This window comes from Dipodomys merriami, unplaced genomic scaffold, assembly GCF_024711535.1.
Source record: "Dipodomys merriami isolate MVZ:Mamm:240054 unplaced genomic scaffold, mDipMer1.0.p SCAF_249, whole genome shotgun sequence".
NCBI lineage: Eukaryota > Metazoa > Chordata > Mammalia > Rodentia > Heteromyidae > Dipodomys > Dipodomys merriami.
The window spans coordinates 330,129-356,145 of NW_027203926.1; the positions used below are offsets into that span (position 1 = coordinate 330,129).

The following is a 26,017-nucleotide window of genomic DNA, read 5'->3' on the forward strand; positions in this document are numbered from 1 at the left end:
CCTAGGCTGATTTCATAACTAGATTATTATGAATATTGCCTCACTGAATTTAAGTGCGAAGGTATTGTATTGTTGTATTTCATTTACTTGTTTGTGTGTTTTTGTTTTTGTTTTGTTTTTGGTGGTAAGATCTTACTATGTAACTTTGAACTCACTATGTAACCAAAACTGACCTGGAATTTATTCTTCTGAAGTCTTGCCTCCTAAATGCTGGGATTACTAGTGTATATACCATAACACAGGGACATTCTTCACAGAACTAACAAAAATAATCCTGACAATCATAAGGAAATATAAAAGGCCCCATATAATACAATCTTGAACAAAATTCAGTACCGGAGTACCAAATTTAAATATTATATGGCAGAGCCATAATAACAAACCTCATGGTACTGGCCAAAAAACAGACCCTAACATCAATGGACTAGTTCAGAAAACATAAAAATGAATCTACAAACCCACACCCAAATTTTTGATAAATGGGTCCATAAATGGGTCCATGTTGGGGTAAAAGATAGCTTCTTCAGCAAGTGGTGGAAATAAAATTAAATCCTTTCATACAATTAATATACACTAATAAATTTTTTTTAAAATAGTGTGTAAAAGACTACAGCAGATTAATTATACAACAATCTCAGGGCTGGGCAATAGGAGAATAAGAACACATTATTTTTGTGTTTATAGTGCTCAAAGTTCAGTCAGGAGACTTAATAGCACTTGGCTGATTGCACAATTGAATAAACATGAGATTGTCACAAATCAAGTCTGCAGAGAATGTTATAAAAGCTCTGGGTTGGAAGCACACAGTTGCCTCAGCAAGAAGAGAAGGCCTCAATGGATACAATTGTGATCTTGGTGCTGGGTCTCTCCTGTCTGCTTCTCCTTTCACTCTGGAGACAGAGCTCTGGGAGGGGGAGGCTTCCTCCTGGCCCCACTCCTCTCCCAATTATAGGAAATATCCTGCAGATCAATGTTAAGGACATCAGCACAGCCCTGACAAATGTAAGTATGTTTTGTGCTGCTGTTGTGAAATAAAATACATCCAGTAAGATACATTGCTGGAGTTAAATTCCTTTATTACAAGGCAAATATTTCTTGTGGATGTGATTATGTTTGGTGTGTCATTGACAGAAGTACTGGAACGACATAGTTCATTTTGCCAGTACAGAAACACTTAAGTGGTAAGTTAGATTTAGAATATAAAGCATTGTTAATGCTTCTTTGTTTCAGTCATTTGCTATGATAGTTTGTCTGAAATAAATGGTAATAAAATTTTTTAGAGATTAGAGTTGTATACTGTATATGATGTGTGTTTTGTTTAGGTTGGCAGTCATATTTAAGCTTTTCCAAAGAAGCAAATTACGTTTGGAGTCTAGGAAATGCCTATGGTTCTACAGTAAATATATATATAAATACATACATAAATACAAATAAGTGAAAAGAAGTAGGTGGGATAAAAATGGACTTGGGTGTTATACAAAACTGGGTCTGTGAGCTGGGAAGGTGGCTCAGGGGTAGAGTGCTTGCCTTGCATACATGAGGCCCTGGGTTCTATTCCTCAGCACCACATAAGCAAACAGAAAAAAGCCGGAAGTGGCTCTGTGGCTCAAGTGGTACAGTGCTAGCCTTGAGCTGAAGAGCTGAGGGACAGTGCCCAGGCCCAGAGTTCAGGCCCCATGACTGGAACCAAAACAAAAACAAAAACAAAAACAAAAACTGTGTCTGTGACTTTGGAGTGAGCACATGGAAGTAAGTTTCCTTCCATGGCATGAAGTGCATATTCTCACATTGCTTGCCCTCTGCCTGAGTTATTAATATCAGCAGATCCAAACTCAACCATGTACTGGGGAGATTAATAGTATTTTTTATCACAGGGATACTGTTTACAGCAGCTGCATTTAGTATCAAATGTAAGCAAAAGGTCACAGGGAAATTCCTTGAGTATTGACTAAGCAAAGTTCATATTTGGACTTTCTACTTATTAACTATTGTGTGCAGACAGAAATTTGAATTTCTTTGAACCTCAGGTTATATACCTATAAAACAGAGTCAATAACCATAGGTCAAGGAGGTGACTAGTTGGGATAGTTTGCATGGTACTTCCTTAATTTTCTGGGCAAGGGGAGTTATTCTGCAAGTAGCACGGGTAACAATTGGTCTCTTATGTCTGTATGAAATTTTCCAACATTTAAAGTTGTATTTGACAGAATAAAAATATCGCTGGTATGATGATATAATCGGTTAATTGTGTACAATGGATAGTCCAAATGCTGACTTTTTTTCCTACTCTTTTAACTTCGTTTCCACTTTACAGTTCTCAAAAGTCTATGGCCCTGTGTTCACTGTGTATTTTGGTATGAAACCCACTGTGGTGGTGCATGGATATGAAGCAGTAAAGGAAGCGTTGGAAGATTATGGAGAGGAATTTTCTGGTAGAAGTGTTTTCCCAATTCTTGAAAGAAGCAATAGAGGCTATGGTAAGTGCGAGTGTGTATGTGTGTTCCTGTGTGCAATAGCCAGTGGTCTTGGGGATGAGACTTGAGTTCCTCAGGCAGATCTTGGCCATCCGTATGACTTCCATGTATCTGCTTTTTCTTTGTCTGAGATATTCCTCCTAGTTTGTGTTTCTCATTCCGGTAGGAATCGTTTTCAGCAATGGAAAGAAATGGAAGGAGATGCGACGCTTCTCACTTATGACTCTGAGGAATTTCGGAATGGGGAAGAGGAGCCTTGAAGTACGTGTTCAAGAAGAAGCCCAGTGCCTTGTGGAGGAGTTGAGAAGAAGCAATGGTGGGTCACTGACAAGATTTTTTTTGGGGGGAGGGTCTGGGCCTGAGCGCTGTCCCTCAGCTCTTCAGCTCAAGGCTAGTGCTCTACCACTTGAGCCACAGCGCCACTTCTGGCTTTTTTCTTTTTGCTTATGTGGTGCTGAGGAATCAAACCCAGGGCCTCATGCATGCAAGGCAAGCGCTCTACCACTGAGCCACCTTCCCAGCCCTGACAAGATATTTTGTTTGGATACATTTTTAGACCTCATGTGTAGGAAAGATGATGACATGCAGAAAGCCAGGGAAGCATTTGTGTTTCTGTCCTTGTATAATGACCATGTATGTATGTAGTGTGAGTAAGTTGCTTGTATGATCCTATGTTTCTCAGCTTAATTGTTTTTGAATCTATACATCATGAAGTTAGAAAGTTTTGAGCCTTATTTAATAAATGTTAATTATGGTTTAGTTCTTTGAGAACTTTTCACTGGGAATTATGTTTCATGGGATATGATGGTGACGGTCTTAGCACATCTTCACACACAGAGTTTGAGAAAGTGACATGCAGAATTACTTTGTTGGTGTTTGTTATTTCAGTCTCAATGACATGCTTGGGTTTGTTCCAAGACCCTATCTATATCTGCCAGGAATAATATTTATCTGTGCCTTTCTTTCTTTTCTTTCTTTCTTTCTTTCTTTCTTTCTTTCTTTCTTTCTTTCTTTCTTTCTTTCTTTCTTTCTTTCTTTCTTTCTTTCTTTCTTTCTTTCTTTCTTTCCTTCCTTCTTTCCTTCTTTCCTTCTTTCTTTTTCGTTCTTTCTCTCTCCCTCCCTTCCTTTCCTTTCCTTTCCTTTCCTTTCCTTTCCTTTCCTTTCCTTTCCTTTCCTTTCCTTTCCTCTCCTTTCCACTCTGGGTGCTGTCCCTCAGCTCTTCAGCTCAAAGCTAGCGCTCTACCACTTGAGCCACAGCACCACTTCTGGTTTTCCGGTGGTTTATTGGAGAAAGACTTTCCTGTCTGGGCTGGCTTTATCTGTGATCTTCAGATCTCAGCCTCCTGAGTAGCTATGATTACAGGCATGAGCTGGGCGCCCAGCTCTGTGCCTTTATTTTTGACATGATATCATTTAAATGCAGCCTCATTGTGTTTTCTCTGTAAACAAAGAACCATTTTGGAGCTGGGAAGGGGCTCAGTGGTAGAGTGCTTACCTTGCATGCATGAGGCCCTGGGTTCCATTCCTCAACACCACATAAGCAGAAAAAGCCAGAAGTGGTGTTGCGGCTCAAGTGGTAGAGCGCTAGCCTTGGGCTGAAGAGCTGAGGGACAATGCCCAGGCCCAGAATTCAGGCCCCATGACTGACAAAAACAAACAAAAAAACACAGAACCATTTAGTTTGCTGGTGTCTCATCTAAACAATGCTGCTCATACCAACTATTAAATACACGTTTTTTTATTTATTTTTATTTTTTTCTCCCTCCGCCCCCCCAGCTCTCCCCCCCCCACCAAAGTTGTAAAATTTGTTTTTGACATAACGACTTATACGTCTCATTGTTGCAATGGGTCCACCTGTATCCCTATTTAAACAATTTGTTTTTCCCTTCTCCTCCACAAATTATACCAACATCAAATACAGTGAAAGCAAGGGTTATACTGTGGGGAAGGGACATACAAAGCAACAAAGAAATAATCTTATAAATGTGGTTTAATGTTATTAATTACTTACTGTAATGTTCTATATTTCATGAGTAAATATAATCTATAGAAAAATTCTTCAAATATACAAATACCAAGGTAGTGAATCATTTATTTTAATGTATTTCCCTTTCATCTCTTTGCTACATCTTCACTAATTGTAAGTTGGCTTTGTTCTAAAATTTCTTTGTATTTGCCCTCCTCATTATTTGTATATGATTTCAGTTTTTTATTTTCTGTATTTTAGAATCCTTGGATATCATGCTTACCTTTCAGACCTAGAGATACCTCTCCCCTCCCAGGAGTAGGCAATCCTGGGTTAGAAAGCATGAGTGCCTTTGAGGTGCAAACCAGCCTGGCCAGAGCATATTCTTCCAGTCACCCTCTTTATCAAATTCTCATGTACCAATCTTAACATCTCTCTCTCTTTGAATCACCACAGGGCTAGATATGGTATAACTAGTGACCATCCTTACTGTCCAGAGCCTACTGAAATTATTTGTACTATCCAGGCTTGAATAACTGAGGCTTGAACACTGAAGCTTACTCAGTGTGCCTGCCTTTTTTTGCTCAGTATTTACTGTGAAACCCTTATCGAGAACACTGTTCCTTGTTTTCTATTTGCCCTTCTGCTTCCTGACCAAACCTGATGCTTCTGGTTTGGTCCAGCATGGAGTATCATGTCTCCTTAGCTTGGGAACTATGGATAAGTACCTGTCTTTTCCTGGTTTGTAGATCTCACAATCCCTGAATACAAACAAAATCCCAAGTGCATCTTAAAGCCTTTGGATGTGGGGGTTAGAGCTCTTAAAATATGTCCCCCTCACAACCAGTTGAACTTATACTTTTTTTTATTCCTTTTTGGTCGGTCATGGGGCTTGAACTCTGGGCTTGGGTGCTGTCCCTGCCCAGCTCAAGGTAAGTACTCTACCGCTTGAGCCACAGCGCCATTTCCAGTTTTCTAGTGGTTTCTTGGATATAAGAGTCTCACGGACTTTCCTGCCCAGGTGGCTTTGAACTGCAATCCTCAGATCTCAGCTTCCTGAGTAGCTAGGATTACAGGTGTGAGCCACCGGTGCTCGGCTTGCACTCATCCTTAAACCGCTTATCGCAATGAGTCTGATTTCTACTTTGGGTTCTAAATCACCTTAGTGTTTTTCTTTTCTCCTAAATGGAGGGAAAGACTGGACTTGGATTTTCAATATGAAATACATAGCCAAGAAAATTTCAATTTAATAATTTCAAATTATGCCTTATTTCCCATGGTAAAAATAAAAGTGACTCTGGAAGCTTAGTTTGCTGGTGTCTCATCTAAACAATGCTGCTCATACCAACTATTAAATACACATGTTTCTTCTTTTATTTTTATTTTTTTCTCCTCCCCCCCGCCCCCCAACCCTCCTCCCCTCCCACCAAAGTTGTAAAATTCGTTTTCAACATAACGACTTGTACGTCTCATTGTTGCAATGGGTCCACCTGTATCCCTATTTAAACGATTTGTTTTTTCCCTTCCCCTTCACAAATTATACCAACATCAAATAGAGTGAAAGCAGGGGTTATACTGTGGGGGAGGGACATACAAAGCAACAAAGAAATAATTTTATAAATGTGTTAGAAACAATCCCATGAAAGAAAAAAAACATTTGAATACATATCTTAGAGTTAATTTCCCTAACATCAACTTATCTGACCTTTTCTGCTTGACTCAGACCTATACTAGATATTGCAAATAAGGGAAACCATGGGACCTATGTTTCTTTGGGCCTGGCTTACTTCACTTAATATAATTTTTTCCAAGTCTTTCCATTTCCTAACAAATGTGGCAATGTCTTTCTTTCTGATGGAGGCATAGAATTCCATTGTGGATATATACCACATTTTCTTGATCCATTCATCTACTGAGGGCATCTGGATTGGTTAAATACACGTTTCTATTATATATCCATTATTTCTCTGTAACACTGCTTTTAAGGTGGTGCATATGGTTGAGCCCAAGTTTGTGCATGCTAGGAAAGTGTTCTACCATTGAGTCACATCTCCAACCCAGACACTTTTCATATAGATTACCTTTAATTATATCTGTAATGTGAAGGTTTTTACATATTATTTGTTGGTGATTTGAAGACAGTAATTATATTGACAATATTGTCTATCCAAAATTAATTTTTCCTCTGTTTTAATTTCTTTTCATGTTTGGTGTATTGATAGAATTGACCTGAGTGATGGTAAATTAAAAACTTTACAGTGCCGGACTGGGAAGGTGGCTCAGTGGTAGAGCGCTTGCCTTGCATGTCTGAGACCCTGTGTTCGATTCCTCAGCACCACATAAGAAAAAAGCCGGAAGTGGCACTGTGGCTCAAGTGGTAGAGCGCTAGCCTTTTGCTGAAGAGCTGAGGGACAGTGCCCAGGCCCAGAGTTCAGGCCCCACGACCGGACCCCCCCCAAAAAAATTTACAGTGCCATACAGTATTCTGCTAGTGGTTACACAGAGTAGTAACCAAGAATTCCATAAGAGGACAAGCCTTGAACAAATAAACAAAATGTAGGATCTTGTTGATAAGGGTAGATTCTATATTATAGAGCAAGAAATTACTACTGTTTTCTTTTTTAATACTGAAATAAATAAAAGAATTCGGTTTATCAATTTAACTGAGTTTCCTTGAAATGGATTTAAATTTAAAATGAAGACTTCTTATTTTACTTTTGTTTTGCTCCCACATGTATGTGCTAATTTCAAAAGTATTTATTTTCGTTTAATATTTAATATTTTGTTTAATTTTGTTTGTATTTTTACATTTACTCCAGGAAATACCTGTATTTCCTATGGTCTTTCTTTCTTCTATTCTTCCTCTACTGAGTATACATGGAGTTCCCTCAACTGTGTATTATCTATAAAAGGGCTTTAGGTTGCTATTTTTTCTTAGCTTTCTGCAAGCTTTCCAGATATCATTCTTCACTAACAATTTGAGTTATTTCTTGGTTTTGAAAATGTACATTTTAAACATTTTTTCCTGTAGCCTTTAAAACAATGGGGATTTGTGTCAAAATCATGCACATAAAGTGAGATTATATAATAGCATGGGTTCTTAGTCATCAGAATTTGGATTATTAAGTATACTGTGAGAATGGCCAATAGAGGTTTAAAAAGAAGTGACATAGAGTTTAATCATATGAAACTTATTCTTGTTAGGCAATTTCTGTGTCAATATTGCTGTATAGGCTTTAAAATTACCATTCTTTGTAAGTTAAAACACAAGAACTTTGATATATGTATATAAACTATATTAAAAAAAATGTTTACAATTCTTCAGGCGCACCCTGTGACCCCACCTTCATCCTGGGCTGTGCTCCCTGCAATGTCATCTGCTCCATTGTTTTCCAGAATCGTTTTGATTATAAAGATAAAATATTTCTTAATTTGATGAAAAAATTCAATGAAAACTTTAAGATTTTGAACTCCCCATGGATGCAGGTAAGATTAAGATTTTTTTCTTCCTAATGAACCATCTATGCTTATTTCTTTTTAAAAATATTTGCCTTTATTTCCCTAGATCATTTGATTTATTCACAGATTTTTTTTTTGTCAGTCATGGGGTCTGAACTCTGGGCCTGGGTGCTGTTCCTGAGCTCTTCAGCTCAAGGCTAGCTCTCTACCACTTGAGCCACAGTGCCACTTCCGGCTTTTTCTGCTTATGTGGTGCTGAGGAATGGAACCCAGGGCCTCATGCAAGCAAGGCAAGCTCTCTACCAGTAAGCTACATTCCCAGCACTTTTACGATAATTTCTTTGATAAATCCAAAATTCTACATTAGTGTTAAATGTGTCTGCTTTTCCAAACATTCATCTCATAGCTTGTTTTACAGAATTTTGTCTGGGATGAAGATTTTGCTTCTTTCTAGATTTTCCTGCTTTTATCTTTTTGCTTGTCTTTCTTTTCTCCTTCCTTCCTTCCTTTCACTTTTAACTCCCACCTTGCCTTTCTTCTTTCAACATTCATTGAGTGACTTTTCTAAACTATCATGAAGTATGTGTGTGTGTATGTGTGTGTGTATGCATATATATATATACCATGTGCAGCTAGTTTTGACAGAGACTTCTTTGAATACAAGGAATCAAAAAGAGAAAAAGAAAGGGACAGGTAGGAAGAGGAGAGGAGGAGGGAGTGAATTATAAGGAAGGAGGATAGAGAAAAGGCAGGAAGAAGCAGGGGAAAACATCTATCTTGGCTGTGTGCTGAGCCATTGCTTATAATTTGCTTATTTTTATGTACAGCCTTTATTTAAATCAGCAGAGGTTTTTCCAGGTCTTTTCATAGCCTGTCACATACACTGGGCATGTTTATAGCTCTTTTAGGTCCACGCTACTGGGGGCTTTTGAATGTCATAATTTTTCAAAGATACTCTCTTCCCACCTTATTTCTAGGGTTTTTATATCTACTATATACTTTACATGTACCTAGGTGGTGCTGCATTGCTTAGTGACAGTAAAAGGTTACAATATTCCTTGCTGCTTTTCCACCCTGGTGAGGTCTGTCTTAGATGAAACAAAGACAAGTACTTGCCTCAGTCCTAGTAGTCCTGAGACAGCTTCTTGGTTCTTAGAAAATCATTCTCCGTTGCTCTGGAACCAATAACTAGGAGTACTAGGAGCAAGGTTGCTGTTGTCAGGCCACTGCCAAGCCAAGAGGAGAAGTGGGACAAAGACAAAAACAATGCCACAAGGCTTTCCTACCATTTTCAAGTTGCTTTGTTTGTTTTGGCATTTAGCTTTTCACTGGTTTTGTAAGCATTTGACTCTTCCAGAGTTTGTACAAAACAGATTCTGACAATTTTTTTCTTTGACTTGGAAATTTTGTGGGGAGCTGGACCTTAAAGTTGTTTAATGGGAAATGACTAATTGGATACCATAGTCCTGACTTGGTCTTAGCATTATTCCAGGAATACGTGGAAAAGAAAGCTGAGGCCTTTATTTTCAAAGGCCTGAATATAGAGCTGGTAGTCAAGCTGGTGATTTTTTTTCTACCAACCTAGTTTCCAAGCAGTTCTTTGGTGTCTGTCCAAGCATACCTAAGCACTCAGTGAACTTCCAGAGTTCTTGTTGAAAAGCTTCCATTATGCATGGCTAGTCCTCCAGTAAAATTTTGAGACTTCTTTATCACAATTAGTTGGAAGAAGTTTAATTTGTGGTATCAAGTAATAGAGTGGGAATATAAAGCTGTCAGGAACCTCTGAAGAGTAGGGGTTGTTGAGTCTTCAACTGAGGTCCTAGTTAAGAGATGAAACACGGGATGAAAAAATAATTAGATTTTTTGTTTGAAGTGGAGGGACTCAACCAAGCATTACATTATCACCCTTTTGAGCTGTCTAGTTGCCTATAAGATAACTGTCTGAATTTACAGGGGATAAGTATATGTACTTATCCATAAAATTCTGAATTAAGACCATAGTACCTTTGACCCCTCCCAGTTATAAAATCATGATTCTACTCCTGAGGCTGGTTGCTAGGAGTTGAAAGAGGAGAGAGCAGCTCTGAGCTCCATAGTAAGTTGTCCAAACTTCATTTGTCTCTGTCTTCATCTATAAAAAGATAATAATAGCAATTCATGACATTTTATCTTTCCAGGGTTCTAGGTAACTGAAAGCACCAGCCCAGAAAAATATGCGGATACACAATCACATACAGCAAAAGGAGTTTATTGTCAGCAGGGACTGACAAGGCCAATTCTCTCACAGAAGAGGGAGAAATGGCACCTGTCCTTTGTTTAGGGCCATTTTTTTTTCAGGGACTTGGGGTGGGAAACTTTTACTAGGGGTAGGGCTTTCCCATTGTAACAGAGTTAAGCAACATTCTACTGATGTAGCTGATGTCTAAAGATACAGTAAAAGCAACAGCATTGACATAAAAATGTTTTAAAAATAAAAATACTACTGAGGTTTCTTATTGATTTTAATCATGTGGTCAGTTTCTACTTTTATTTGTCTGCATAGAGGATTCTCTTATTCACTTAATCAAATGTTATCAGTTAAAATGGAGACAAATTTTATTCGCCCTACTTAAAAAACTATAGGTTGGAATATTGTATGTAAGAATTCATTGTATGTTTATAATTTGATTAGTTTAAGATGAAGTCTAACTATGTTACTCAGGCTGGTATAAAATTTGTGGGCTTAAGGGATTCCAACTGAACTTCTCCTGTAGCTGGGCTAAAGCGTATGTTACCATACCCAGCCTCATGAATGTGCGTGTGTGTGTGTGTGTGTGTGTGTGTGTGTGTGTGTGTGTGTGTGTGTATATATATGCGTGTATATATATATATATTTATTTATATATTGTTGTTGTTGTTCTTTAAGTTCTACAGTACTTTCCCAGGTATTGTTAAATATCTCCCAGGGAGTCATAATACAGTACTTAAAAATTTTGAAGATATAAAAAATTATACTCTGGAGAAAATAAAAGAACATCAAGAAACCTTGGATATCAACAATCCTCGAGACTTTATTGATTGCTTCCTGATCAAAATGGAACAGGTAAAATGTATTTGTTTACATTTTGTGTTTTCATGTTAATTTCTACAATTTTTGGGATAACTGGTTGGATAAAAAAACACTTGTTAAGCACCTTAAAAAGTTTGTGTGTGCATGGATCTGCACAAAGCATCATAGAGGATTTGAAATGCAACTGTTAAATAATCAGAACAAACAGATTTTGTATTTCAGTTTGGATAAATACTTAAGATGGAGTGGAAATACAAGCAAGTTAGAAAACACAAAGTATCTATCTAGCCTTAAATAAAAGTGGGCAGGATTATACCACAATGTATGAAAGAATGAGGGGGAAGAGTTTAATTGGACCAGCCTTCCTTTATTTCATGGGCTTGATACAGATCTTCATGGATGTGCAGTGAGGAACATGGAAGGGGATTTCAGATAGGTTGAATAATGTAATGAGAAATTCCGATGTGCATGGGGCAATGAAATGGAAGACTGAAGGCAGTAATGTAACCAGTAATGAATCTGGACAGATAAGGAGGCAGAGATGTTTTCCAGTTACTTGGTAAATCTGAATGTTGGCATGGAATGTTTTGCTTTGATTAGGTCATATATGAACTACAACATATACTATTATACATTCATTATTATATAATATCTTAGGAGTTTAGTAGACTGATTTCTGAGATGAAAATGGAGCTCAAGAACCAGTTACAATAAATAGTTCAATTCATCATTCTTTGGAATGATGAAAATCTAGACTACTGAAATTATATTGAGTTATCACTCTTGTACTAATCTCAAAGTCCCATAAGTATTAGTTTTGGTTAGAGGAGTAGAGGGGCAAAATCAAAGAGTTTATATGGGAAATTTCAGTAATAAGACATTTATTATTATTTGGTATATTTAACCAAGGAGGAAATGATTGGGATATGACATGGAACAGTGGTATAAATGGGGCTGAAAACTGGGTGGGAGACACAATATGAACAACATAAAGATATTAAGTATAGGTACAAGTCCGCCTTGAACTGGGGTGTGGAAATACCCAGAAAGAGTTGAAAAGAGTTAAGTATAGAGAATAAATCCATTCTCTGAGGCCACCACATTTGCTCTACCATTTTGTAGCACAGGAAAGCCATGATTAGACTGTAGTAGCAAGGATCCAAAGAGCTGGTGAAGGTGACCTTCAGAAAATTGTCTATTTGGGTTGGACATGTGTTCTTGATGGAATAATGTGAAGAAGAGGGAATAATTTTAAAAACTTGGGGGAAGAATTAATGAAATTAACTTTTTTGGTCAGACTATGGCAGTGATTCTTATCTTCTTTGGTCTAAATTAATTGGAAAATCCAGTTAAAGTATGGACACCTTACCAACAGAATGTACTTGCTTGAGTTCTTATTTTGAACACATTTAAAGAGTTTCTTTTTCATTATTTTATTTTATTGTTACAATTAAGGTAATGAGTACATTTCTTGTCAGGCATTGTTACCCCACCCCCCTTTGGTTGTAAAGTATTGTTATAAATGCTGGCTTACAGTGGGATCAATGATCTTTGGCACTTCAATTACCAGTGGCTGTTTCCTGTATAATATATACATATTTTTAAAATTTAATTTTATTGTCAAGGTGATATACAGAGGGGTTACAGTTACATACATAAGATAGTGAGTACATTTCTTGTCAAACTTGTTATCCTCCCCTTATTTTTCTTCCATTTTCCCTCCCCTCAAATTCCCACCCCCCGAAGTTCATTTCCAACATATTGTCTTGTGAATATCACTGTATATTATATTTTTAAAAATGTTTTATTACTTGGATTTCTGTAATATGTTCAGAATATAAACTTATTTTCTATTTTGGTAACATTTTGATTTTATTTGCATATTTTTAAAGTATTTAAACATTGCAGTTTAAGAATTTGTTTTTGCATTAAATAATACATTTTATTCTGTCATTTTAATACATGTACAATGTATTTTGTTTGTATTCCTCTCTTGTCTTCTTCCTACTTACTTCCTTGCTCTCTTTCCTCTTTCCTAATAGTACTCCCTTTACGTGTGTGTGTGTGTGTGTGTGTGTGTGTGTATTTGCTGGTCCTGGAGCTTGAACATAAGGCCTGGGTAATGTTGTCCTTGAGCTTTTTCACTCATGGCTAATGACCCACTATTTGAACCACAGTTCCCATGGACTTTCTTACCTGGGCTGGCTTTGAACTGCAATCCTCAGATCTCAGCCTCCTGAGCAGCTAAGATTTGAAGCTTAAGCCACTGATGCTTGGACTTTTATGAATCTAGCCTTTATTCTTTAAATACTCATGTTCCAAGGTGATACTTATACCACTTTACTGTCATATATGAGAAGAAGGGAAAAATAGCAACAGAGGTTCTTTCTCTATGTCATTTGCATGGCCAACATAGCTGTAAAGAACATAGAAAATGGAATTTTAAGGGAGGGGAACAGGAAATATGGTGTGTAGAAAATGAGGATTGTGCCAAGTAATTTACATTTTCTTCCATACTATGTAGTTGCTATAGTAAGTATATCTGCTATCCATTTTCAAAGTTTGTTTATCTTTATACAAACTAGATTGTTTTGTGTTTGTTATAATTTGCTATGGTAACTAATAATCACAAACTCCTAGGAAAAACATAATCAGCAGTCTGAGTTTGGCCTTGAGAGCTTGGTGGCCAGTGTAAATGATGTGTTTGTAGCAGGAACTGAGACAACAAGCACTACTCTGAGATATGGACTCCTGCTCCTGCTGAAACACCCAGAGGTCACAGGTAAGTTCACAGAAATGAAGAGGAGAGGGTGCTAGTCCCTAGATTCTCCCCATCCTCCTTTTGTGCTGGTACTAGGATTTGAACTCAAGGGCTCTTGCTTAGGCATGTTTTATATTTTTATTCTCTTTAAATAATGGTATAAAGGTGTTACAACTCTTTCTTTTCTTTTCTTTTTTTGTTTTGCCAGTTCTGGGGCTTGAAGTTGGTGCCTAGGTGCTGTCTTTAGAACTCAAGGCTAGCACTTTTCCCCTTGAGCAGCAGCTCCATTTCTAGCTTTTTTGGTAGCTAATTGGAGAGACTTATGGACTTTACAACCTGTGCAGGCTTCAAACCATGATCCTCAGACCTCAGCCTCTTGGGTAGCTAGATGATAGACTTAGCCACCAGTGATAGGATTGGAGAATATTTTTGAGGGTCAATACTTTAACTTTTACAAACAATTTAATTTTTTGTTTATGTTCTAGCAAAAGTTAGCAAATGACAGATCATTAGCCATATGGCATATGGTTTTCTGGGTTAGGATCCTACTTAAATGGTCATTAATTACAAATGAGAATTGTTTTTGTATAAATTGGAGAAGAAGAGTGTAGTGAACAGTCAGCAAGCCTTTAAAAACCTAAAACACTGAAGTGGACAGGTAATTATCTGGGCAAAGAAGTTGAAATTGTACCCTAAGTGTCATAATAGAAGATTTATTATAGATGAATAGGCCAGTTTGTATCACTATAATTGCTATAAAGTTCAGTATATTGAAGAACTAAGTGCCAAAGGAGGTAGAGGGAGAAGGAAATTACAATAAGAGACTCTCCTTACCCAGGTTTTCTCCACATCACCACTTAATCAGGTAGATCTTTTCTCCCAGATGCATTATAAGGGTAACTCAGACTAACTGAGCTCCCAAGAGGCTCAGTCATACAGGCACAAAGTGAGATAGAGTCAGCTGCAGAGTTGTAAGGAAGTACTAAGAGTCTGTTTGAATTCTGAAATCTTTTGCGACCTTAATACCTATAATCCTAGCATTCAGGAGGTTGAGATCCAAGGATTGCAATTTGAAGCCAGCCCTAGCAGTTGAAACTGAGCAACTCTTAACTCCAACTAATCAGCAAAATACTGGAACTAGGTATGAGTCAAGTGGTAGAGTACCAGCTGTGAGTATAAAGAAGTGAGCAAGAGTATAAGACCCTGAGTTCAAGATACAGTACACACTCTCTCTCTCTCTCTCTCTCTCTCTCTCTCTCTCTCTCTCTCTCTCTCTCTCTCTCTCTCTCTCTCTCTCTCTCTCTCTCTCTCTCTCTCTCTCTCTCTCTCTCTCTCTCATGAATATCGACGGGGAGGATGAAGATGAAAGAGGATACCCTTAGGAGTTGTTAAGTGTATACATATACAAACGTACATACATATATACACCCATATATACACATAAAAATGTTAGTGCCTGGGGCTGGGAAGGTGGCTCAGTGGTAGAGTGCTTGCCTTGCATGCATGAGGCCCTGGGTTCAATTCCTCAGCACCACAAAGCAGAAAAAGCCAGAAGTGGTGCTGTAGCTCAAGTGGTAGAGTGCTTGCCTTGAGCTGAAGAGCTGAGGGACAGTGCCCAGGCTCAGAGTTCAGGTCCTGTGAACAACAACAACAAAAAAAATTAGTGCCATTCAGTTTTAGGGCATTATTATTATTTTGATGTAAAATTAATTCATGTTTTCTGCTTTTGTGTCTATAAGGATAGTAATGTTTGCAGTCACATGTGCTAGATATTTAGGTATCGGAACATTTTCACTCATCTATTTGCATTAACTGCCCTGTACAGTAATGTATGGTGTCTGTAGATTTTAGTACCTGTATAGTAGTAGAGCTATCTGTATGATTACCTTGTCACATTTTTCTCTAATTCTAAGTGAATTTACTTCCTTGGACACAGCTTCATCCTATGTCTTATCAGCCGGGCTCAGATTACTGCCAACTGTGTCATTTTTCTCTTATCTTACCATTTCTTAATTGCATCTTATCAGCTAAAGCCCAGGAAGAGATTGAACGTGTAATTGGCCGGCATAGGAGCCCATGTATGCAGGACAGGAGTCGCATGCCCTACACAGATGCAACTGTGCATGAGATCCAGAGATACATTGACCTCATCCCCAACAATGTGCCCCATGCAGCTATCTGTGACATTAGATTCAGAGACTATCTCATCCCCAAGGTAAGCTTCTTTCCCCTACATTGCATTTTAGTTTTCTTGTAGTTTCTGGACTCATGATACGGTTTTAGACGTTTACTATTATAAGATGAAGAAAGTGTGAAAGCTGTATGAAAGGAAGACTCTATGATTTTGTGCTGTTTTCAGTTTGGAGTTACAATAAAACTGTAACATTTTGATAGCTGGTGTCTTCCAAATCTATTCTTCTTTAATACTTTTTTGGGGGATATTTTCAAGTATTTATAGCTCCAAATAAATGTTAAAAATACAATTTGTCAATTTCTCAGATACCTTTTATGACATTTAAACATCAGCGTGTTATGTTACCAATGTTACCAATGTATTTGAGTCTTAAGATTTTTTTCTCAGTATTATTGTATTTTCAGTGCAATGACTTGCAATCTATTTCTTTTGTCCTAAATAAATGAGATTGAAAAGCTCATAATTGTGAACTTTTGTGAGATTCTTTTTTTTTTTTTTGGGGTCCGGTCGTGGGGCCTGAACTCTGGGCCTGGGCACTGTCCCTCAGCTCTTCAGCTCAAGGCTAGCGTTCTACCACTTGAGCCACAGTGCCACTTCTGGCTTTTTTCTTTTTTGCTTATGTGATGCTAAGGAATGGAACCCAGGGCCTCATGCATGCAAGGCAAGTGCTCTACCACTGAGCCACCTTCCTAGCCCAATTGTGAACTTTTAAAAGCACTTTGAGGTGGGACACCAGTGGCTCATGCCTGTAATCCTAGCTACCCAGGAGGCTGAGATCTGAGAATCGCGGTTCAAAGCCAGCCAGGGCAGGAAAGTCTGTGAGACTCTTATCTCCAATAAACCACTAGAAAACCGGAAGTGGCGCTGTGGCTCAAGTAGTAGAGTGCTCACCTTGAGCTGAAGAGCACAGGGACAGCGCCCAAGCCCAGAGTTCAAGCCTCACAATCAACAGAAAAATAAAAATAAATAAATAAATAAAAGCACTTTGTTTTTTGAGCTGGACACTGAGGGCATACTTCTATAGTTCTAGCTACTCAGGAGGTTGAAATCCAAGTTCAAGACCAGTCCAAGCAGAAAAATCCACAAGACTCAATTTCAAAATAACCTGCAAAAACTCATGCCAGAGGAGTATCTCAAATGATAGAATACCAGCTGAGCAAGAGACCCTGAGTTCAAATCCCAGTACTGACAAAATCAAGACAAAAAAAATTCCACTCTGTTTTGTGTACGTGGCAAGATAATTGACCTCATTATTTTGATGACTTTCACCTAGCTAACCTTGTTAAAACTATTCATCATTGTTAATTACTTGTAGATTAATTTCCTTATGCATGTAATGTTATCTGGCTTAATGTTTATATTCCAACTCACATGACTTTTCTCTTATCTTTAAGTTAAAAAGTCAAATTATGTAGTCCTTAAAAATCATATAAATTGGGCTGGGATGTAGCTCAGTGGCAAAGTGCTTGCCTAGCAAGTGCAAGGTCCTGGGTTCGATCCCCAGTACCAAAAAAGACAAAAAAATCATATAAATTATACCTTTGAATGGGGTTTCTTGGTATGCTTATATTCAGACACATGCTCATTGTGTGATCAGGTATCTCCTCAGATACTTTACCAGCTCCCTATGAAGAAATTACAAAGTCCTTGCTTCTGAGGTAACAATATGTAGTCACCATCTACAGCCAACTCACTAGGCAATAACGCATCAGAACTTCTACTTCTGTCTATGAGTGAGTGATCATTGAGTGTGCTGCCCCACTCCTCACCCTGACTCCCTGTTCTCTCACCTTTCAGTAATCAGCTCTGTCTTCTCAGCTTCTCATTCTCCTTATTTTCTTCTACTGGTTTTATTGTTTCAGGTCCTACATTTAAGACTAAAGTCTTTTTTTTTTTTTTTTTTTTGTGATTCTGGGGTTTGAACTGAGAGCCTTGAGTTTGCCAAGGAAGTGCTGTCCTACTTGAGCCAAACCTCCAGCCCTTCTTGCTTCATTTTACTTTTTTTGTGTTGGAGGATGGCCTCAGTCCATAATAGTCCTACCTATTCACCTGTATAGCTTGGGTTATAGATGCACCCCACCATGCCTATCTTGTTTGTTGAGATAGGATCTTGCTAACTTTTTGTCTTGGCTTGCTTTGAACCATGATCTCCCCAGTCTCTATGTCCCAAGTAACTAGAACTAAAGGCCTGAGACACTGTCTCTAGTCATACATTGAAGTCTTTATTTCATTTTCAGTTGACTTGCATAACTGTTTAGATAAAGGTCTATTTTTATTATTTCAAATGTGCATACTCTATTTTCTCCACACTAGTTTTTGATTAGAGTATTGAGACCATTGGTATTCAGAGTTATTACTGAAAGGTGTTATTGAAAAATATGTATACTCTCATTTTATTGTTTTCAATGTTTAATTTTTTGCTAACCCTCATTTTAATGCAATCATCTACTGTAATTTATTCTTTCTCATATGGTGTTTCTGAGCTTATCATCATCTTCTGTGTGTAGGGACCTTTGAAGTGTCTTCTGTAGTACTGGCTTACTTGTCATGAATTCTATTAATTCTGTTTGACATTGAAGAGTTTTATTTCTATTTTATTTATGAAGGATAGTTTTGCTGACTAGAGTAATGTATATTGGCAGGTTTTTTACTTCAAGTCACAGTATGTTTGATTCATTTCCTCTCTGTTCTCGGGGTTCCTATTTTGAAATCTGCTTATTCTGATGAGTTTGCATTTGCATGTGACACGGTAGCTTCTCTCTTGAAGCTTTCATCATTATTTCCTTATTTAATATTCTCAGTTCTTAAACTATAACATGATGTGGGAAGCTCCTTTCTTGGTCTTGTCTTTGTTAAGTCTTGGGTGCATGTCTCTTTCCCAAGATTTGGGGAAATTTCTCTTACTATTTTCTTGGATATATTTTCTAGGCTCTTAGTTTGCATGTCTTGTTCTATGACCATACTTGGTTTGGCCTTTCACTGGTGTCCCAGAGGTCTGGGATTTTGCAATTCATACTTTTTTTTTTTTTTTTGTCGGTCATGGGCCTTGAACTCTGGGCCTGAGTGCTGTCCCTCAGCTCTTCAGCTCAAGGCTAAGGCTCTACCAATTTAGCTACAGTGCCACTCTAGTTTTCTGGTGGTTTATTGGAGATAAGAGTTTCACGGACTTTCCTGCCCAGGCTGGCTTTGAACTGCCATCCTCAGATCGCAGTAGCTATGATTATAGGTGTGAGCCACCGGATCCCGGCTCAGTTCATACTTTCTTATTCATAACAATTTTCTGGATGTTCTAATTCATTTATCTCATCTTTAAGATTATAATTCATTGTCTTGTCTTCTTCTCTTCCTCCCTTTTTCTATCTCTCCCTCTCTTCCTTTCTGCCCCCTCTCCATGGTCTCCTCTCTTTAGTATTCTGAATCTTCTCAGCCACAGAATCAAGCAAGTAAGTCTTCTTATTCAACACCTTCACATCCATCAATTTATTGTTCATGGATATCTAGCATCTTGTTATCCTTTGGAGAAATGTACCTTCTTTTGCAACTTAAAATTACATTCTTGGAAGTTACTTCTTTGAAAATATATGAAGTTAGACTCTTAAACATGTAATATGAGGGGGCTGGGAAGGTGGCTCAGTGGTAAGAGTGCTTGCCTTGCATGCATGCGGCCCTGGGTTCAATTCCTCAGCACCACTTAAGCAGAAAAAGCTGGAAGTGGTTCTGTGGCTCAAGTGGTAGAGTGCTAGCCTTGAGCTGAAGAGCTGAAGGACAGCACCCAGACCCAGAGTTCAGGCCTCACAATCAACCAAAAAAACCAAACCAAACCAGAACAAACCAACAAACCAAACATGTAATATGAAATTGTTTTAAAAATAATATTATTGACCTAAATATGATAAGCTTAGGAGAATGAAACAACTCTTCCAACTTTGAATTAAGATACCAATATATATGCAATTTAAAATTTAAAAATGTGTGCATTGATACATAATAAAATATATAAAGTGTATACATGTACATTTTAATCTATCCATCTAAGAATTAATGTATATGTATATATGTATTATATATGCATGTATCTATGTATATACCTATGCATCTATCATCCCTCTAATCTAATTCACTTAAAGTTTAAGTACTTTAGTATGAGTCTATGTGATGAGGTCCCCACATTTTAGATTATAGGAAACAAATATTAAATTACAATGATAAACATTCAGTAGGTGTTACTGTACCTGTTCATATCATCCTAGATAATCATCATTAATTAGATTATGTCTCCATATGAAAGTCCAAATGAAAGAATTTTAAATACCCTTGACTTTTCAAGCATGAACTTCAATTTTAAGCCATCATCCATGTGAATTGTGTAACTGAAGTAATTAAATAGCTCAACAGGCAAGAATAGACACCAGTGGCTGTACTTGGTGATAGTAGAGGAGATTTCACAGGTGTTTTCTTTTGTGCAATACTCAGATTTGAACTCAGGCAAGCACTCTGACACTTGAGCCTTTCAACTAACAAGATTGAGGTTTTGTATTCAAATTTCCAAGTAGTGAATCCTTGATCTTATAATAGAAATCACAGTAGCAAAGCCAGGACCGTGGTCTGCCTGTGTGGAAATATTACTGCTGTTTTTTGGGTCTAGCGTTCCCCTTGATAGATCAAAAACATCATCTAAGGATGATATGAGTTCTATCATTTCTTTCCATTGCTTAAACTCCTTATTACATACTTTAATCTGTTGTTTCCAGGGCACCAACCTAATAACATCTTTGACATCTGTGTTGCATGACAACAAGGAGTTCCCCAACCCAGAGAAGTTTGACCCTGGCCACTTTATGGATGAGTCTGGAAACTTCAAAAAAAGTAATTACTTCTTACCTTTCTCAACAGGTAATAAAAACTCATATATATTTGTGTATTAAAAACAAGATTAATTTTTTAAAATTTTAAATTGTTATTATAAAGGTGATATGCAAAGGAGTTACAGTTGCACAAGTCAGGTTGAGTACATTTCATTTTTGGACAATGTCATCCCTTTCTTGCTCCCTCCCATTTTTTTTTTTTTTTGGTTGTTTGTTGGTCATTTGGCTTGAAATTGAGGCCTGGGTGCTGACTCTGAACTGCTTTGCTAGTGCTCTGCCATCTTGAGGCACAGTGTGACTTCTGGTTTTCTGGTAGTTAACTGGAGATAAGAGTCTCAGACTTTTCCTGCCCAGGCTAGCTTTGAACAGACTTTCCTGCTCAGCTGGCTTTGAACCATGACCCTCCCATATCAGCCTCCTGAATAAGCTTACAGACATGAACCACCAGTGCTCAGCTTCTCTCCCACTTTTAAGATAACTTTTTTGAGGCATTATGTTGCCCTAGTTGGACCTGAACCCATGAAATCAATCCCAGTCCAAGCCTTACCACCTAGGAATCTGAGATATGTATATTGTCTAGCTCCAGAAAATAAACATTTGAGACCAACTGGAGCTTCCATGGTGCCTCCTCTGTGGCAGGACAAGTTGCTATTTGTGCATCATTGAGAGGACCACCCCCTTGCACAACTTTTTTTAAAAAAATCATGATCTGTCCTCATTTATGGGCCATATTAATGGGGCTGTGCGGAATGTCTCACCTAATATCCCCATTTTGAGGAAGAGTCGAGTACACTTGAATTCTGCCTCTGGAAATGTGATAGAGCTGCCCAGGAATTCCTCTTAGAAGTGAGATTCAGACTTCCTTGCCCTGAGAAAGCTACCTGACAGTTTGAGTATCTGTCCTGTGGTACTCCTCACTTCCAGACTAAGGTCTGGGGAGGCAAACCTTAGAGAACACAATAGGCTCTTAAAAAAAACAAACAATTTTATTGTCAAGGTGATGTACAGTGGAGTCACAGTTACATATATAAGGTAATGAGTACATTTCTTGTCCAGCATTGTTACCTCTTCCCTCATTTCCCCCCACTTTTCCTCCCACCCAAATTGCCCCCACCTCCACCCCAGCCCAGGTTGTAAAGTTCTTTAGGGAAGCTGATCACTGAAACCTAGTGAGACTAGTGCTGTGAGGGAAGGACATACAGGTTTCTGGGGAGCTAAAGAGAGTCATTGTCCACATTCTTTCTTTTTTTTGTTTTTCTTTTCCTTCCTTCCTTCCTTCCTTCCTTCCTTCCTTCCTTCCTTCCTTCCTTCCTTCCTTCCTTCCTTCCTTCCTCCCTTTCTTCCTTTCTTCCTTCCTTCCTTCCTTCCTTCCTTCCTTCCTTCCTTCCTTCCTTCCTTCCTTCCTTCCTGTCTTTCTCTTTCTTTCCTTCTTTTTGTCTTTCTCTGTCTCTTTTTCTTTCTCTCTCTTTCTTTTTATTTTTATTTTTTTACAGTTCTGTTCTTGAACTTAGGACCTAGCACTGCCCCTGAGGAAATGACGTAGGACATAGGTCATGTTTTATTATAGCTTGAAATCATGAATCTTGAAACTTCATGGAATTGGAGATGGGTAAGGCAGGGCCATGCACAGAGCTGGGAGTAGAAATGTGAGGGATGGAGGGAATAAACTTGGATACTAGACAGGAACAGAACATAAATGGCCAGGGGGACCTACTTAGACTTTCTCTCAGTAGGACAGTAAGAGGAGTCCTTTAAAGTTTTCAAGTATCAGGGGCTGGGAAGGTGGCTCAGTGGTAGAGTGTCTACCTTGCATGCATGAGGCCCTGGGTTCAATTCCTCAGTACCACATAAGCAAAAAAGCTGGAAGTGGTGCTGTGGCTCAAGTGGTAGAGTGCTAGCCTTGAGTTGAAGAGCTGTGGAAGAGCGCCCAGGCCCAGAGTTCAGGCCCCATGACCAGCCAAAAAAAAAAAAAAGTTTTAAAGTATCAAAAGTTCACATTTAAGTAATCTTGAAATTATACTAGGGTACATATTTGAGCCTCCTCCTCTCAGCCTTTCTCCCTTCAGCTTAATGATCAATAAATGTGAATATGTTTCTAGTCATAGATGAAAACTTAAAATGTTAAAAGAATAGTTTTAGGGTATGAATAGATATTGAAGTTATAAAACAGTGCTGGTAAATGAAAGATACCTGATAAAATATGATATAATGTAGACAGCAAATGTGTCTAATGTTGTGTCCGTCTATCTATCCAACCATTCTTTCTGCTGTCCTGTACTCTCCACACATGTATCCAAACATCACCAACTAGTGAATGCATACTTTTGGTAACAGCTCAGAAATTTGTTTTTAAGGAGAGACTTATAATTTTTATTTTTCAGGAAAACGGGCATGTGTTGGAGAAGGTCTGGCCCGCATGGAGCTGTTTTTGTTTCTGACTACAATTTTACAGAATTTTAAACTGAAACCATTGTTTAACCCAAAGGATATCGACACTGGCCCAATAGCCAGTACGTTTGGCCGTGTGCCACCTTTGTACCAACTCTGCTTCATTCCTTTCTGAAAAATGGCAGGCTGCCTGGAGATGTCTGTGCTGTCAACTGTGGTCTGTTCCACTGGGGATATTGCCCACCTCCTTCTCATTATAAAAGAAACCTGTCAGGTGTCCTCTCCAACCTCCCAGTACCTCATAATCTAGTGAATCAGCCTTCATTAAATAAAGTTTCCTGGCTCATTGAAATAAGCTTTAGTACTTGTATTGACAATGTATTCTAATCCCTATTGCATACTGATTATTCATATGTTGTTAATGTAAAACAATTAAATGGTTCATATATGACAATATGTTGCCATTTCCGCTCTGTTTGTTCCAAGTAAAAGGTATTATTAAGTGCTGGTCCTGTAGTCAGGCTTCTTTGTGTATAATACACATAAGAAATGAAAAATGAGACACCACCTCTAAGTTACTAAGATGGCCATTACAAAATGAAAATTAAAAAAAGCAAAGCTAGAAAATATTGAGTATTGGCAAGAATATGTAGAAATTGGAATTCTTTTGGTTATGTCATTGGTGAAACTGAGAGCTTTGTGCCTGTTAGTTGGTGCTTCATGCCATCAGCTGTTTTTTTGTTGTAGTGATCTCTGTTTGTGTTCAGGTTTGCTTTCACAGTGCTCTGCTTTTTTTATGCTTCTTACATAGGTAGGAGACAGACATATACCACCATGAAAGAAAAGCATTATTACATTTAAAGTAAGCAGTAGCAAAGAAAAAGAAAGCCCAGTTTCAAAATCATGATATGTGCAATGGGAAGTCAAAATAAATAACAATATGAAACACCAAAAGTTGATTATATGCAATTATATATCAAGAATCTTTAACTAGTCCAATGAAGAACAAAAGAGAAAAGACATATTTAGCTCATATCAGAAATTTTAAAAGGCCATTACTATCTGGGCACCAGTGGCTCATGCCTATAACCCTACCCAGGAAGCTGAGATCTGGAGATGGTGGTTCAAAGCCAGCCCAGGGAGGGAAGCTCCTGAGACTCTTATCTCCAATTAATCACCTAAAAGTCAGAAATAGAACTGTGGCTCAGGTGGTAACAGACAGCATCCAGGCAGGCTCTCAGTTCAAGCCCAGGACTGGTATACACACAGGCACAAAAAGGGCCATTACTACTGATACTAAGAACATTAAGAGAACAATACAAGAGTATTTCAGGAAGCAGATTATGATGGTGATTAAGTAAGCTCCGTGGGTTGTCCCTCCCCACTCCAAATCACAATCAGGTGACCAGCTATTCATGCACCAAATAACCTCCATAAGAACAAAGGAAACCAGGTGAGAATGCATACTGCCTACTTTTAGTATAGCAAAAAGAAGTCATTCCTCCAGTTCCAAGAGGAGGGAGGAAGAATTAAATACAGACCTTAGACCTGAAATCTAATATCAGGCCCACTATGGTGAAGGCCATTGACAAGTAGACCTCTATTGCTAGCCCAGCACTGGCAGATTAAGCCCCTAATACTGTGTTAAGTAGTTGGCAGCAACTGACTTCACTATTCTTCCTTCAACCTCAGGCAGCAAAGCATGAGAGCAAGACTCCACATGCTGGGGAACAGAGCTTGAAAGCAAGCACAGGACTGGAGCTCAATGTCAGGTCTGCACAAAGCAGAAATCAATGCCCCTTATGCAGTTCAGAGCTTACAGAGAAATCTATCTACCTGCTCCCGTAGTACCATCCAGGCCTGCACACTGGACTACTCAAAGGACTGTGAGAGTCCCAATGTCTATGAGACTCTAGAAAAATCTGGCTTAGCATCAGCCTTGATGCCCATATGGCCTTATCTCCAATTCTTCTACTTCTGGCAGGACAGCTCTCACCAGCCAGTGCTTTCAGATAGAGCTCTTGATCTGCCCTAGCAGTAGAGAAAGACCTATTGTACTCTACTGGGTCAACTTGCATCTTGGTCTGAATCATTGCCAGCCAGAGCAGAAGCCTCAATGCACTCCTATGATTATGCAAGCCCTAGAACTGTGAGATTCTGGAATGAGCCAGCTTAGTATCAGCCTAAGAAGCCAAAGGATTCCCTTTACCAACACTTTCCCAGAATGGAGCATCACAGCCTGAAGCAAGACCACATTTGGTGGATGTGGGGTAGCATAGTTAGCCCTTCACTTTATGCTGGAAGTTAATGCTAAACATATGAAACCTAAACACTAGGCAGATCCCAATGACTCTCATCTCCCAGCATACTTCCACATAGAGCATCTGCAACAGCCTTGATGGCAGGCAGATACATGTGGGCACAACCCATTGGACACCTGTCCAGCCAGCATTACCTGTGCTGATTGCTGAGGTATTAAGCCACAAGTCCACCTAACCAGTAGGCAGCCCCATAGCAGTATGCCATGTAATATAGCCTGGTGGTACTGGTTTCCACAGCTGTGGTATAGGAACCTGGAGCTTGTCCACCCATGATGATTCTACCTAGAGTCAGACAGGATCCTGTAGTACTGGACCACAGACTGTAGAGGAGGCATCTGGGCTTATCCCATTTCTCATGGAGAGGCTTCTGGGCATTGAATATCTTCTCTAGAGCCTTTCCTGGTTCATTCACTATACTTGGGACAAACTTGGGCTTGGGTTATCCTCTAGTGCATAATCAGAGACAATACATAGGTATCTGATTTACAGGCCAATTGGTTTTGAAATAAAGAAAGTGTCTATAGACTGTGATGAAACTAG

At 38.5% G+C, this 26,017-nt stretch overlaps 1 protein-coding gene across 1 annotated transcript; it reads left to right on the forward strand.

Annotated features, from left to right (window-relative positions):
• Positions 1-790: 790 nt before the first annotated feature.
• On the forward strand, positions 791-23,612 carry LOC138836094 (cytochrome P450 2C55-like). The gene is made up of 9 exons (XM_070034582.1): positions 791-1,002; positions 2,315-2,477; positions 2,641-2,790; positions 7,766-7,926; positions 10,805-10,981; positions 13,589-13,730; positions 15,737-15,924; positions 20,655-20,796; positions 23,150-23,612. The coding sequence occupies exons 1-9, from the start codon at positions 835-837 to the stop codon at positions 23,329-23,331; spliced, it is 1,473 nt and encodes a 490-aa protein (XP_069890683.1). The 5' UTR covers positions 791-834; the 3' UTR covers positions 23,332-23,612.
• Positions 23,613-26,017: the final 2,405 nt, after the last annotated feature.